This window comes from Mus caroli, unplaced genomic scaffold, assembly GCF_978045245.1.
Source record: "Mus caroli unplaced genomic scaffold, Mus_caroli_1 scaffold_6, whole genome shotgun sequence".
In the NCBI taxonomy this organism is placed as follows: Eukaryota; Metazoa; Chordata; class Mammalia; order Rodentia; family Muridae; genus Mus; species Mus caroli.
Genome location: NW_028227261.1, coordinates 23,405,704 through 23,418,841, shown reverse-complemented (window position 1 = coordinate 23,418,841; position 13,138 = coordinate 23,405,704). Strand labels below are relative to the sequence as shown.

Genomic DNA, 13,138 nt, shown 5'->3' with positions numbered 1-13,138 from the left:
CCTCTGTCTCCTGTGTGAGATAAGTGTCGGCCAGGAGCTCCATCATTAAACTACCTCGTGTGTTTGCATCAAGACGGTCTCTCATGATTCTTTGGGTGCATGCTATCTCGTGATCCCACTGAGGTCTTTCATTGTCACCATAGGAAGGGAGAGAAAGGGGAAGGGGAAGAGAAAGACAGAAAGAGCAGGAAGAGAGAGAAGAGAAGGAGGAGAAGTGGGGCTATCCAAAATGTCTGGATTATAGAAGGAAAAGCCTCTGGGGGAAGGGCAGCCCAGCCCCTGAGAAAGTTCAGGGTTAAAGGCAGGGTGTGCCAGGAAGGGACTGAGAAATGCTTGGAAAACCTGGAGGCCAGGTCTGCTTTGATATGTAAAATCACCTCAGGTCCTTGTCCTGGGATTCAAAACCAAACACTCATTACAACTTCTTTAAATTTTTAAGTTTTTTTAAAAAAAGAATTGTTTATTTATTTATTTTATGAATATGAGTACACTGTTGTTGACTTCAGACACACCAGAAGAGGGCATCAAACTCCATTACAGATGGTTGTGAGCCACCATGTGGTTGCTGGGAATTGAACACAAGACTTCTAGAAAGAGCAGTCAATGCTCTTAACCATTGAGCCCTCTCTCCAGCCCCTTCTTTAAAATTTTAAAATTCATTTGTTTGTTTGTTTACAGGTGTGTGCAGGTGCGAGTTGGTTATCTCCTCTTGTCAGTGAGGTTCTGTGGATTAAACTCAGGTGCTCAGGCTTGGGGGCAATTGCCCTTACCTCCTGAGCCAGCTAGCTGGCCCTGGCACTTCTTGGAATCCTCCACCCCCACCCCCACCCCGTGAGTCCCTGCCACATGCTTTGCCCTTCCCTGCAACAAGGGTAAAGGAAGCTTGTTTACTGGCAGCTGCACGTCCCTGGCCTTGGACTAGAATGGCACTGACACGGCTATCATTCAAGGAGCATAGAACACCATTGTCAAAATTTACAAACTATTGCTTGCCTCACTTACAGAGAAGGAGCAGAGGTTTCCTCTCTAGGGGCCAGGAGTGTTAGCATTTCTTCTGGGCTCCACCTAACGGTTACCTAGCAACAGCTCTGTAGGCGCTTGGCTCAAGTATAAAAAGACTGGGCTCTCTCTCTCTTTCTCTCTCTCTCTCTCTCTCTCTCTCTCTCTCTCTCTCTCTCTCTCTCTCACACACACACACACACACACACACACACCCCATATCAAGGAGGTGATTGGCTTTTAAATTGCAGTGGCAACCTTTCAGGGTGTGGGAATTGTCCTACATTTCGAAGTGGGTAGAAGTTACAACCCAGGCTTTAAAGGCAGTGTAGGTGGTGGTGGGAGGGGGCACAGTGGGTGCATTGGAAAGAAGGATCAGCAATTAAGAGCACTCACTGCTCCATGCTCAGCTCCCAGAACCGCATCTGATCACAACAGTCTGAAGCTGCAGTTTCAGGGGATCCGACCGCCCTCTTCTGGCCTCTTTTGGCACAAGGCACGCACGTGGGGCACTTAATATATATGTGCAGCCAACATACCCATGCACATAAAATAAAAGACGTCTTTTGCCAAATCAGGGAAAGGGAAACTGGAGAGAGAGAGCTCAGAGGGGAAGCTCACCTGCCCTATAAGCGTGAGACTCTGTGTCGTCAAGATCATGAACGCCAAAATGAAGACCAGCAAAGGACTCAGTTTATTGGGGAAGCAGGGAGCAGCTTCTTTATTCTTAGCCACTTAATATTGTCACAGTTCTGATCACAAAGTACACAGTGTGTAAGATACCAACCTGCTGTCTGCCCTTCCTTCCTTCCTTCCTTCCTTCCTTCCTTCCTTCCTTCCTTCTTTCCTTCCTTCCTTCCTTCCTTCCTTCCTTCCTTCCTTCCTTCCTTCTCTTTCTCTCCCTCCCTTCCTCCCTCCCTTCCCCCTGCTCCTCCTCCTCCTCTTCTGTTTGTTTTTTGAGACAAGGTTTCTCTGTGTAGCCCTGGCTGTCCTGGAACTCACTCTGTAGACCAGGCTGGCCTCGAGCTCAGAGATCTGCCTGTCTCTGCCTCCCAAGTGCTGGAATTAAAGGCATTCGGTACTTTAGCACAGCGTTTGTCTTTTTTCTTCCTGGATGAAGAGCAGCTTTTTCTGTGTTACGGATCAAATCTCCTTCAACCTGGCTTAGGCACGCAGGAAAGGTTAGGGTCGGCATGGCCGCTGACTGGAAGGAGAGCCTACATTATTGGAGGTCTGCATGACTGGCTGGAGATCAATGGTGGAAATACATCATTTCCAGCCCCTCCTCTCATGGCCAGTGACTCTGTTATGAGTGTCCTGGGCCAGCCGCACAGACTGGAATAATTAGCCAAAGAGAACCTTGTCCCGTCCACACTAAAATGTTTACGTTCTGTGTCCACCATCACCAACCACAGCTTTAAGTAAATCTATGGCTTAATATATTGCTGTCACGATGTTTCTGATGACCTCATCGTGGCTCATGACAGGATATCAGTGGCAATATGTTTCAGGAGGAAACTTGTCAGGAACATAAAGGAAGGAAACCTTTGGTAAAGCAGGATTCAAGACCTTGGTGACTCAAAGGGACATGCAGACTATATATGTAGGACCCTTGATCCCTAAGAGCTCAGTGTGTTGAGGAATTAAGACCTTCATCCTGCCTGGCAGTGGTGTCACACACCTTTAATCCCAGCTCTCAGGAGGCAGATCTCTGAGCTTGAGGCTAGCATGGTCTATTGAATGAGTTCCAGGACAAGCAGGACAACAAGAGAAACCCTGTCTCAAAACAAAACAAAAACAACAAAAACAAAAACAAACAAAAACACCAAACCAAACCAAACCAAACCCACAAGAGACCTTCATTCTGGTGGATGACTAATGATGGTGAAGGCAAAAACTCCCAGCAAGAAGTAAGACTGGGGCTGGAGAGATGGCTCAGAAGTTAAGAGCACTGACTGCTTTTCCAGAGGTCCTGAGTTCAATTCCCAGCAACTACATGGTGGCTCACAACCATCTGTAATGAGATCCAATGCCCTCTTCTGGTGTGTCTGAAGACAACTACAGTGTACTCACATACATGAAATAAATAATACTTTTTAAAAATCTTTAAAAAAAAAAAGAAGTAAGACTATAAATGTTTCAGCAACTGAGAGGAAGCAGAGATGGGTTGGGACAATGGGGTCATGAAAGTGTCTTGGAGAGTGAAACTTAGAAACAGGCCAGGAGTAGAGAGCCCGGCAGGCAGGGAAGAACACTTCAGGAGTGGCCTGAACAGTGAAAACCAGAGGCGTCTTCAGCTTGCTGATGCCTTTCTTGTATGTTAGCTGGGGTCTGGCCAGTGTAGAGGGGGCGGGGACTCCTGTCCGGAGGGCCAGTGAGCAGCACACAGGTTGTGTTGTGGACTCTTAAATGCCAGGATAAGCAATGGGGACCTCATTCATTAGGTTTTCATGTGTGCGTGTGTGTGTGTGTGTGTGTGTGTGTGTTGGTATTTTGACAGAGTCTCACTCTGTAGTCTAGGGCCAGCTTCTGTGTTCTGAACACTGGGAAACAGACATGTACCCCAACACCCATGGGGTGTTTTTTGAGCTTCATCCAGGCTTTGTTGACATTTGTAGGACTTCCCAGTCTGGCCCTCATCTCCTGTGTTAAGAGTGAATCCACAGGGGCTGGAGAGATGGCTCAGCGGTTAAGAGCACTGACTGCTCTTCCAGAGGTCCTGAGTTCAATTCCCAGCAACCACATTGTGGTGGCTCACAACCATCTGTAATGAGATCTGACGCATGGTGTGCATGAAGATAGAGACTATGTACTCATATACATTAAATAAATAAATTTATAAAGAAAAAGAGTGAATCCACTATCTTCCACCTGAGATCTCCCTGTACTACTCATTAGCATTTCTCCCTTTAAGCATTTTGAGACACAGCTGCCTTTCCCTAGCGTGGGAAGCCACTTGCCGTGTCCCTTTTCTGAATTCTGCTAGATTGTGAATTCTGTTAACCCTAGAGATAATATCTTGTTCATCAGTGTGTCTCCAAAAACCAAGCGCTGGTCACTCAAATGCAAGTGAATAGGGGGAGAAGAGTTCAGTTGTGGCTGGACCCCCTCAGCTTCGTCACCAGAGAACAATGGAAAACCCAAGGTGTCACCAGGGGGCGGCTTGATGTGTCCTCGACAATCAGTCTCATTTTCACAGAAAAAAAAAAGTCTACAGAAATGGGAAACAACCTCTCATCTCCAATCTCCCTGAGAACAAAGTGAAGCCGAGTATGTTTCCAGGCACGCCTGGGAACTATCTGAGGACCGGTGAGGCGGAGGGTTACTTTTCAGTACTATAACCCTCCGCTCCAGGCGTGTCACCGCGGCTGCCGCTTCTCGGACACCAGGGGGCGCAATCTCACTGCATCCCTGGTCTTGGCTGCTTTCACACCGCCCCAAGGTGTAGCTAGGAATCCTGGGAATTGTAGTCCTACGAATGACAAGGAGCCATGTTGCATCCTGGGACTTGTAGTGTAACACTTAGAAGCAGGAGATGAGTTTAAGTTCTCACGTTAAGTGAAAGAACTACTACTCCCAGAAGGCCACGGGCTCCTGGGCGGTGTCGGGTTTCAGTCGAGTAACCCTTCTGAGGTTACTTTTCAATGATCAGCGTGACTGGGTAAGTTTGATTGACCGAAGCTCCAATTCTTAACTGAGCTCTCCAAAGACTTTTTCATCTTCCAGCGTGGGCCCTCTTTGTCTCTCAATGCCAGAATCTGCGCGTTAATCTTTGCTCTTCATCGTCTCTGTTTCCTATTCAGATCAGTCCTGTCAGAATCCACCCCGCACCTAAGCCCCCCCAGGGTCATCGAGGACTGTCACTCCCTCACCTGAGATTCCTGCCCTGACCCTGCCTCAGATCCCTGAGAGAGGGCAGCTTTGTGCCCTTCACACTGCGCTCCACTCTTCGCTGTCTTGTTTTACATACTGGTGGAAGAAGACACCCAAATTCTTCCTCGCAGTGCTGTGAACTTGAAGTGCAGCAAAGAACTCTGCCTCACTCTCCCTGACCTTGGGCGAATAACACAGGCTCTCTGGGACACACTCCTCCTCCTGCTCCTCCTCCTCCTCCTTCTCCTCCTCCTCCTCCTTCCCCCTTTACTCTTCTTCCTCTTCCTTGTCTCCTTCTCACTTTTCCTCCTCCTCCTCCTCTTCTTCCTGTTTCTCCTCCTCTTCTTTCTCCTCTTTTCCTGTTCCTCCTCCTCCTCTTCTTTTATATTTCCGTGTATGAAAGTACTTTGTAAACTGTAAGGCCTCCAAAACCAACAGAGATTCTCTTTATGCCATTTGTTGCTGCCCTAGAACCTTCCTATCAGGTGGCTTTTCTAGTTTTACCGCCTTGTTGCTCAATCCCGTCCCTGGAGTTCTTGGTGTCCTCATCTAAAACCAGGTTATTTCTTCACTTCCTCCAGAGTCCAAAGATCAGATAGGCCCCAAGCCCGCAGCCTGCAGAGAGCTTTGTCTGAAAGGAATCCCAAGAGGGGTGCTTGCCCTGGACTCTGGCCTGTGATGGGAAGTCCACAGGGCTGGCAGAGGGACAGAGCTGCTCGCTAGGGGCAGGAATGCAGCAGCCTAGTGTACTCTGATGAAAGCCCTGTTTTTTCCCTTTGGGCTCTCCTGGGCCTCTTTTCAGTGGACCTTGGTAGGTGTGTCTCAGGCATGAAAAGCCTGGGAGAGAAGAATTCATTTTGCCAAAGGATCTATGCCAGAAATAATAGAAGACCTCAGTTGGGTATGTTGTTGAAAGAGCACTAGGATTGCTGAATAGTTGCTGATGTTCCTACAAGTAATTACAATGTAGCAGGTCTTAGGCTGTATCCGTTTTCTCCTTTAAACTTTACTTATGAATGTTTTACGTTTATGAAAGTCAGACTTGGAGTGGGTCATATAGTTCGTTAAAAGAATTAGTTAATAGCTGCCTTATGGAGTCATAATGTCTTCAACATGTCAGATATTTTACACACAGAGTCTTCAACCTCATGAGTAGCTGTGAATGATGGGTTTAGAGTTTAAGGCATTTGTTGACGATCTCACTGCGGTGGCTGGCTAGATTGCTCAGTGGGTAAAGGTGCTGTCATGCCTGGTGACCTGAGTTCTAGTCCAGGAACCCACATGGTGGAAGGAGAGAACCAACTCTTGCAGATTGTTCTCTGACCTCCACATGGAGCCATGGCACACTCTTCAATAAATAAGTCGTGTGTGTGTGTGTGCGTGCGTGTGTGTGTGTGTAGCAGAGATTGAATACAAAGTCACCTAAACTTCTCTTTTCCTTCTATAATATAGAGCCTTATTTTTGATAAATATGACAGATTAAAAAATAATTGAGCTAGGGCCCTGGAGAGATGGCTCAGCAGTTAAGAGCACTGGCTGCTCTCCCAGAGGACCCAGGTTCAGTTCCCAGCACCCACGTGGCAACTCACAACTGCCTGTAACTCCAGTTCCAGGGGCTCTGGCGCCTTCACAGACATGCAGACAGAACATGAATGCACATTAAAAAAGTAACTGAGTTGGGTACTGTGGAACACACCTAGAATCCTAGCACTTGAGAGGCGGACAGGGAGATCTTGAATTGGGGGGCCTGCTTGGGCTACACAGAGAGAGTCTATCTTAGCACAACCCAAGGAGAAGAGTTGGGAGGGTTTAAAATCAAAGCCAAAAGAAGACAAGGAAGTTCCTGCTGCCTGTGGAAAGCATTCGAGTCCTACTGGTTAAAGCAGGCTCCTTACCCCGTGGAGTTCACAGGAAGAGAAAAAGCACAAGTGTGTGAAAAATTAAGTAGCACTCACTGAAGAAAGTCCATTTTAAAAAGCACGTGTTTATTCTGCATGTGCCTGGGTACCCACGTTCCATGGTGAATGCGAGGAGGTCAGAGGACAGCTCAGGGCCTGGGAACAGATTTCCTCTCCTCATAATGTAGTTTCTGGGAATTGAACACAGAACATCAGGCTTAGAGGCAAGCCTCTTTACCTGCTGAGCCTTCTTGCTTACATGAACCGGTGTGTTTCTGGGTGGCCCTGGCTATTTTCCCAGTGAAGTCCACGGGGTACACTCAGTGTTTGGTGCATGTAGGTGTGCATGTTTGAATAAAAGAAAAGAGATTCTCAGTCCAGGCAGTGGTGGCGCACGCCTTTAATCCCAGCACTTGGGAGGCAGAGGCAGGCAGATTTCTGAGTTCGAGGCCAGCCTGGTCTACAAAGTGAGTTCAGGACAGCCAGGGCTACACAGAGAAACCCTGTCTCGAAAAACAAAACAAAACAAAACAAAATATTCTCAAATACTGCTGATCAGAAACACCTAGGACTTAATTACAAAAAAAAAAAAAAATTAACTTGTTGTTGGAACTGTAGCTTAGTTGTAAGGTCCTTGCCTGCCCGTGAAAGGCCCTGGGTTCTAGCCCAAACCCCTCAAAAGTTGAAAGCAAGCGAGCAAGCATTGATTTCTCTGTAGATGAAAGAACACTATGAGAGATTGCAGAATACCTGGGTTGTGAGTTCAGAAACCTCTAACCTAGATTTCACATGATTTACTGAGAGAAGCCAGTCACTGAGGTGGCTAGCCCAGGCACTACACCTCCAGCTACCTGAGCAGCCTGTGTCAGGAGTCCAGGTAAGGGAGGGGAGCCATGCTCAGACCTGAGAGAGAGGAGGGAAGGCAGGGCTTTAGGAACTTGTCCCAGTGAACGAGGAGGTCTCACAGGGCCTGGGTGATGAAGAGGCTCTGGGCATGCACTGCGGAGAACTGTGAGCCAGGGCGAGCAATGGAACACAGCTGACTGACTCCCCTTGAAAATCCCTTGGCGTTTATGAGAAACGAGGCTGGGTGTCTCTTCCTTGTAGTTTGCTAGCGATATTGGCTTTTAAAAATCTATCTCCCTTTTCATCCTTCTTGGGCATCAGTCAGCATGAGCCTGGGGAAGTCTGGCTGTTTTCAGGTTAGCCACAGTCTGGCCAGTTGTCTTTAGTTTTTTGGTTTTGTTTTGTTTTGTTTTGTTTTTTTTCCCCCAAGCAGAATTTAGCTGATGCCCCCTCCCAGAAGCCTGCCAGGATCACCAGGGTCTCTGGGCATCCCACCTCCATGACTCTTTTGAAATATACTTCCCTGATGCCTGATCCAAAATCCTGGTCACAAAACCCCCCACCCTGCCTCACCTTTGCCTGTACCTCTTTCTTCCGGGTCCCCAATCTGCACAGTTGCCAAACTCCATTGTTTCTGCTTTTCTCGAGATCACCAAATGCGTCCAGATACTTGTTCAAGCCAGGTACTATGCCAGGCTTTTTAATTGCCTGGTTTCATTTATCTCCATAGCAACCACAAGGCTGACACAAAATCCCACTTTGCAGATGCAGAATCAGGCTGAGAGAGATCGGGTTAACTTGTCCAAGCAGCTGGCTCTCAGGCTTGGGTCTTCCATGGTGGGACAGCTTAGTGGCTAAGGTGCGTGTCTCACAGATATGAGGATGTAAGTTCAGATCCTTAGGGCTCACGTTAAAAAAGAAAGAAAGAAAGGAAAGGAAAAAGAATAGCTGGGTGTGGTCGCACATGGCTTTAACACCACCCCCAGGAGACAGAGGCAGACTGATCTCTGAGTTCAAGGTCAGCTTGGTGTACACTGCAAGTTCCACTATAGCCTGGGTTGCTTAAAAAGACACTGTGCTAAAAACAAAAACAAAACAAGCCAGAGTCCAGTGAGATGGCTCAGAAGATAGAGCTACTTGCTGCTAAACATGACTGAGTTTGACCTCCTGGCCCCTCAAGATAGGAGAGAAGAGCTCCCTCCCGTTATCCTCTGACACCCACAAACACACTGTCACACACGCATTTCCACGCATTAAATAAACAAATGTAATTAATTTGGAAAAAAAAAAAAAAACAACCCTGGCTTGATGGCATGCTATAATCTCAATGATGGGCGACAAGAGTCCGACAGGTAGGTCCCTGGAAGCCTACGGGGTCAAGCTCCAGGCTAACGGGAGACTCTGTCTCAAACAAAAGGATGGGGAAGCACGTGAGAACTAACCGGAGAGGTTGGCCTCCGCGTGCACATGGTTACGCTTACCCACCCACGGGAACGCGTGGGAGCTTGCGCGCGTGCACGTGCTCCTTTCTCCCTCTGCAGCCAGCACTAACTGCCCCCATGTCTCACAAGCCCTTTCCTAACTTTCTATCCTGTCTTCCCCTACTCTCTGCTCCCACGCTCAGGGGACACACTCACTCTCCTCAGAACTCCAATGGCATTTTATCTCTCTTTTATGACAGGAGCTGCAGCTGCTTCACCATCATGTGACCCACATGTGTCTTGCAGCGGCAGTCTTGGTTCTCCAGTGTGTGCGCTCAGCCTCGGGGGAGGAGGGTCGGGCCGGGCCGGGCCGGGCCCGGGTGGGGTGGGGTGGGGTGGGGTGGGTGGAGACCGGCAGAGGCTCCTCCCCCTTCCCACTGGCTGTGCGGTCTACAGCCTGCAACAGAATTTTAGCTCCTCTCCCCTTCCTCCTTTTTGTAGTAGTGGGTGTCTTAAAATTTGCACTGGAAGAACAAAAGAGGAAAAGAAATAGTAGAGAGAAAATTATTGCCTCCCAACATTAAGTAGAGTGACTCTTTGGGTTCTTGGGGTTTTCCCTCTGGACCAGATGATTGGCAGGCAGGAAGGTGTGTGTGTAGTAACAGCTGTGACCTTAAACAGTTCAGGACTATGAGTTCTTCAGGTACACAAGTGTATGTTCCGAGGCAGGGACAGGGGTAATTGCAGGGAGCCTTGGCAGCAACCATCTCCAAAGTCTCCCTTTGCCCAGGCTTGCTCTGGCTTGCACACTGGTCCTCCCAGAGGAGGACTCAGAATGTCCAAACAAACCGCGGGGGGCCCAGGGCCCCGCCCATGCAGGTGGTTTAGGCTGTAAGGAATAGGAATTGAAATGTTGCTTTAAGCCGGTTCCTGCGCTATGAGTTAGACCTCTCTGCCTTGCTCTTGAATCTGTAAAATTGGTCCAGCTACCTCCCTTCTCAGAAAGCTGTTGAGAGGGTTAGATGAAGTAATGGTTATCAGAGACTTAGTACAGTGCTAGCCGAGGAAGAGCTGGACCTCAGTGGGGCGTTATTAGCCAGGAAAGGCAAAGTCTGGGCTGAGATCACTACAGCAGTTACTGTCAGATACATGGTAGGTGCGGGGTCAGTATGCATTAATCCTGAGACAGAGTCATGCATCGCAGGCTTGCCTTGAACTCCTAACCCTCCGGACACCACCCTCCTCAGTGCTGGGGTTACAGGTGTTCATTGCCGTAGCTGTTTAAGTTCTGGGAATTGAACCCAGGGCTTCTTGTATGCTAGAACTGAGCCACACCCTTATGGTTTGTAGGTTTTGAGGGAATCTGAGGACTAGCTCATCACCACCATCTCCTCACCCCACCAGAAGGAAATGAAGGCTGGGGATGGAATGGGTCGCCACCTAACAAGTGTAAGGCCCCAGCTTCCACCCCGTCACTGCAGAGAGACAACCGAAAGACCAGCCTGAAAACGTTGGCAAAGTAGCAAGTGTAAATAACGAATATGATTTAGTGAGTAGCTGGCAGGAAGGTCGGCTGGGGTGATAAGGATGTCAGGAAGTGGACAGGGTTGGCACATGACCTAGAGAAACAACAAGTGAGGGAGAGACCAGCAAGAGGCTGTTCTGTGTTCTGCCTTCCAGCCAGCAAATTCCCGAGCACCCGGCTTTGGTCCAGCTGGTGATGAGATGGGGGCCGGCCAGTCTTTGTGCTTCCCACCCATCTCGGGACCCCATCACATTGGCTGCACGGATGTAATGGAGGGTCACAGTCTTGAGGTAAGGTCCCAAGCTCCGCCCCTGCTCTGTTCCACTGCAGGGAACTTCACCAGCACAGGCCCAAGTGTGTAAGTTCTGGGCTGCTAAGTTACAGCTGGGCAGGGTTTGAACAAACATCAGCCTTTTGGCCTGTTTTCCTGCTGGCTTTTAAATTCCTCACTCAAACTCTTAGAACCTCCTCAGATGGCTGAGTTCTTTCTGCAGCAAGGAGGAGCCAGAGGCACCTCGCAGACTCTTTCTCCTGTCGTGAGTCCAGGCATCTGACCCTGGAGAGGTTTTTCGATGCCATCCTGATGTAGGGGGATAGGATGAAGCACAGTGGGCCACAGGCCACCGTCCTGACTCTACAGCTTGGGTGGGAAGGTGAGGTCTTCATCTCTAGCCTCCCATTCACTTCTCTCTGGTTTCTGAACCTCCTGTCAATTTCTAAGCTTTTCTTTTTCTTTGTTTCCTCTTCTTCCTCTTCCTCTTCCTCCTCTTCTTCCTCCTCCTCTTCCTCTTTCTTTTTAACATTTTTGAGGTTTCTCATGTAGCTCAGGCTGCCCTCCAACTGGAAATGTAGCCAAGAATGACCATAAGCCCCTGATCCTCCCACCTCCAGGGCTCCAGGCACGTGCCACCACGACCCAGCAAGTTCCTTAGGTTTTTGTCCCTGATGGTTGGGCTCACCTCTGTTCTGTGAGAGACACCCACTTCTTGGTAAACCCTCTCCTGCTCCCTCTCCTGACCAAGCATTCTGCTGCCACTGAGTTCATCCTAAGGGCAGAGACCTACCCCCCTACCCCCACCCCACCCTCGTTCGCACGGAGCCTAGGTCCACAGTATGGCGCCGTTCCTGGATGTAATTGGAAATGCACTTGACAGTCAGAGGGACATAAGCCTTCTGATGTGCTAGCCACGACATTGTTTCTGGATCGGAGGAAGCCTGTGTTTCTCTGTGCTGGTGTCCCAGACTCCTGCTGACCCCAAATGCCTGAGCTTTGTGGTTCCAGCAGCTGCTCCCTTCTTTTCCCCAGGGGAGCCTCTTCCGACTCTTCTACCCTTGCCAAGCATCAGAGAAGTGCGAGCAGCCCCTGTGGATTCCCCGCTACGAGTACAGCATGGGTCTGGCCGATTACCTGCAGTATAACAAGCGCTGGGTGGGGTTGCTGTTCAACATGGGTATCGGTAAGGCTGGTCCGGCCCTGGCTGCTCCCCAGGTGCCTGGTTACATCCCCAGAAGAGACCCAGGCAGACACAGGAACTATTTAGCTTGCACAGTCCAGTCCTTGGTTTGGAGAGATGGGAGAGACTTGGACGCATGAGAATCTGGGTCATCGGTTCAAATCCAGACTTTGTAATTTACTGGCAGTGGGACTTGGGCAAGTCGCTTACCCCACTTGCCCTGCCAGCTCTGTAGAACTGTGGTGCCAGGTATATGTAGAACTAGAACCTCTTGCACAGTGTTTGGGACATCAGATGGGACATGGTACTGGCTGTGGTCCCTAAATCCAGTATGCATTCTGATCCACTCTATAGATCACCCCCACCTTTTTTTTAGTACTGGGGAGCAAACCCAGGGGCTCATACAAGCTAGGCCAGAGCTCTGCACTGAACTGCATCCCATTAGCCGTCCGCTCCACCGCTGCTCGCTCCAGCAGCTATATCAGACACTCTTGGCGCCCAGGGAGCATGGCTCTCCTGCAGCATGCCCGCTGGTCTTGTTCTCCCTACCCCCTCCCAAAACCATAGCCCAGGAGTTCCCCGTGGCCTTGGCTTTTCACAGATCTTCCCAGAGTTGCTGCTCCTTTGAGTCTTTTTTTTTACCCCCGGTGATTCTGGAGAGGGAAGGACCACATATGCGCACCCCTGTCTTCTACTCAGACTGCCCGTGAGATTCCTTATGGGCAGCCAGAGAGTCTACAGTCTGTGTCTCTGCCAGGATCTTGTCGCTTGCCTGTTAGCTGGAACGGCCCCTTTAAGGCAAAGGAGTCTGGATACCCTTTGATCATCTTGTCCCATGGCCTAGGAGGGTTCAGGTAAGAGCTTTGTCCCTGGACCTGTCCTGTCCCTTGCACTGTGACCGTGTCTTAACGTAGTCTCAAAGGGCCAAATAACAGACATTGATCTTTCTCCCTATGCCTGGTGTCTTTCTCCCTATGCCCCTCGCCAGGGCGCTGGGCCCACCTTCCCTAGAACAGGGCTTCGTAAGGCTTCTCACGTGTGACTAGCTTTTGCCTGACATTTTTTGCACGACCGCCCACTAAGTGTATAAAATAGGAATACAGGTCAAATGTCCATTGGTGA

General features: G+C 49.4%; 1 protein-coding gene across 6 annotated transcripts in view; it reads left to right on the top strand.

Annotated features, from left to right (window-relative positions):
- The first annotated feature begins 4,559 nt into the window (after window positions 1–4,559).
- Pafah2 (platelet activating factor acetylhydrolase 2) overlaps window positions 4,560–13,138 on the top strand; it is a 31,207-nt gene continuing 22,628 nt past the window's right edge. Inside the window, exons 1-4 of one of the 6 annotated variants that reach the window (XM_021159495.3) lie at window positions 4,560–4,660; window positions 10,718–10,852; window positions 11,869–12,019; window positions 12,774–12,870. In XM_021159495.3, the coding sequence (XP_021015154.1) occupies window positions 10,763–10,852; window positions 11,869–12,019; window positions 12,774–12,870 (338 nt within the window). In that variant the 5' untranslated portion in view covers window positions 4,560–4,660; window positions 10,718–10,762. Of the gene's footprint in view, window positions 4,661–5,562; window positions 5,774–7,552; window positions 7,648–8,452; window positions 8,476–10,717; window positions 10,853–11,868; window positions 12,020–12,773; window positions 12,871–13,138 lie in introns of those variants that run through there. The other 5 variants (XM_085838855.1, XM_021159491.3, XM_021159493.3 and 2 more) reach the window with 5 other exon arrangements.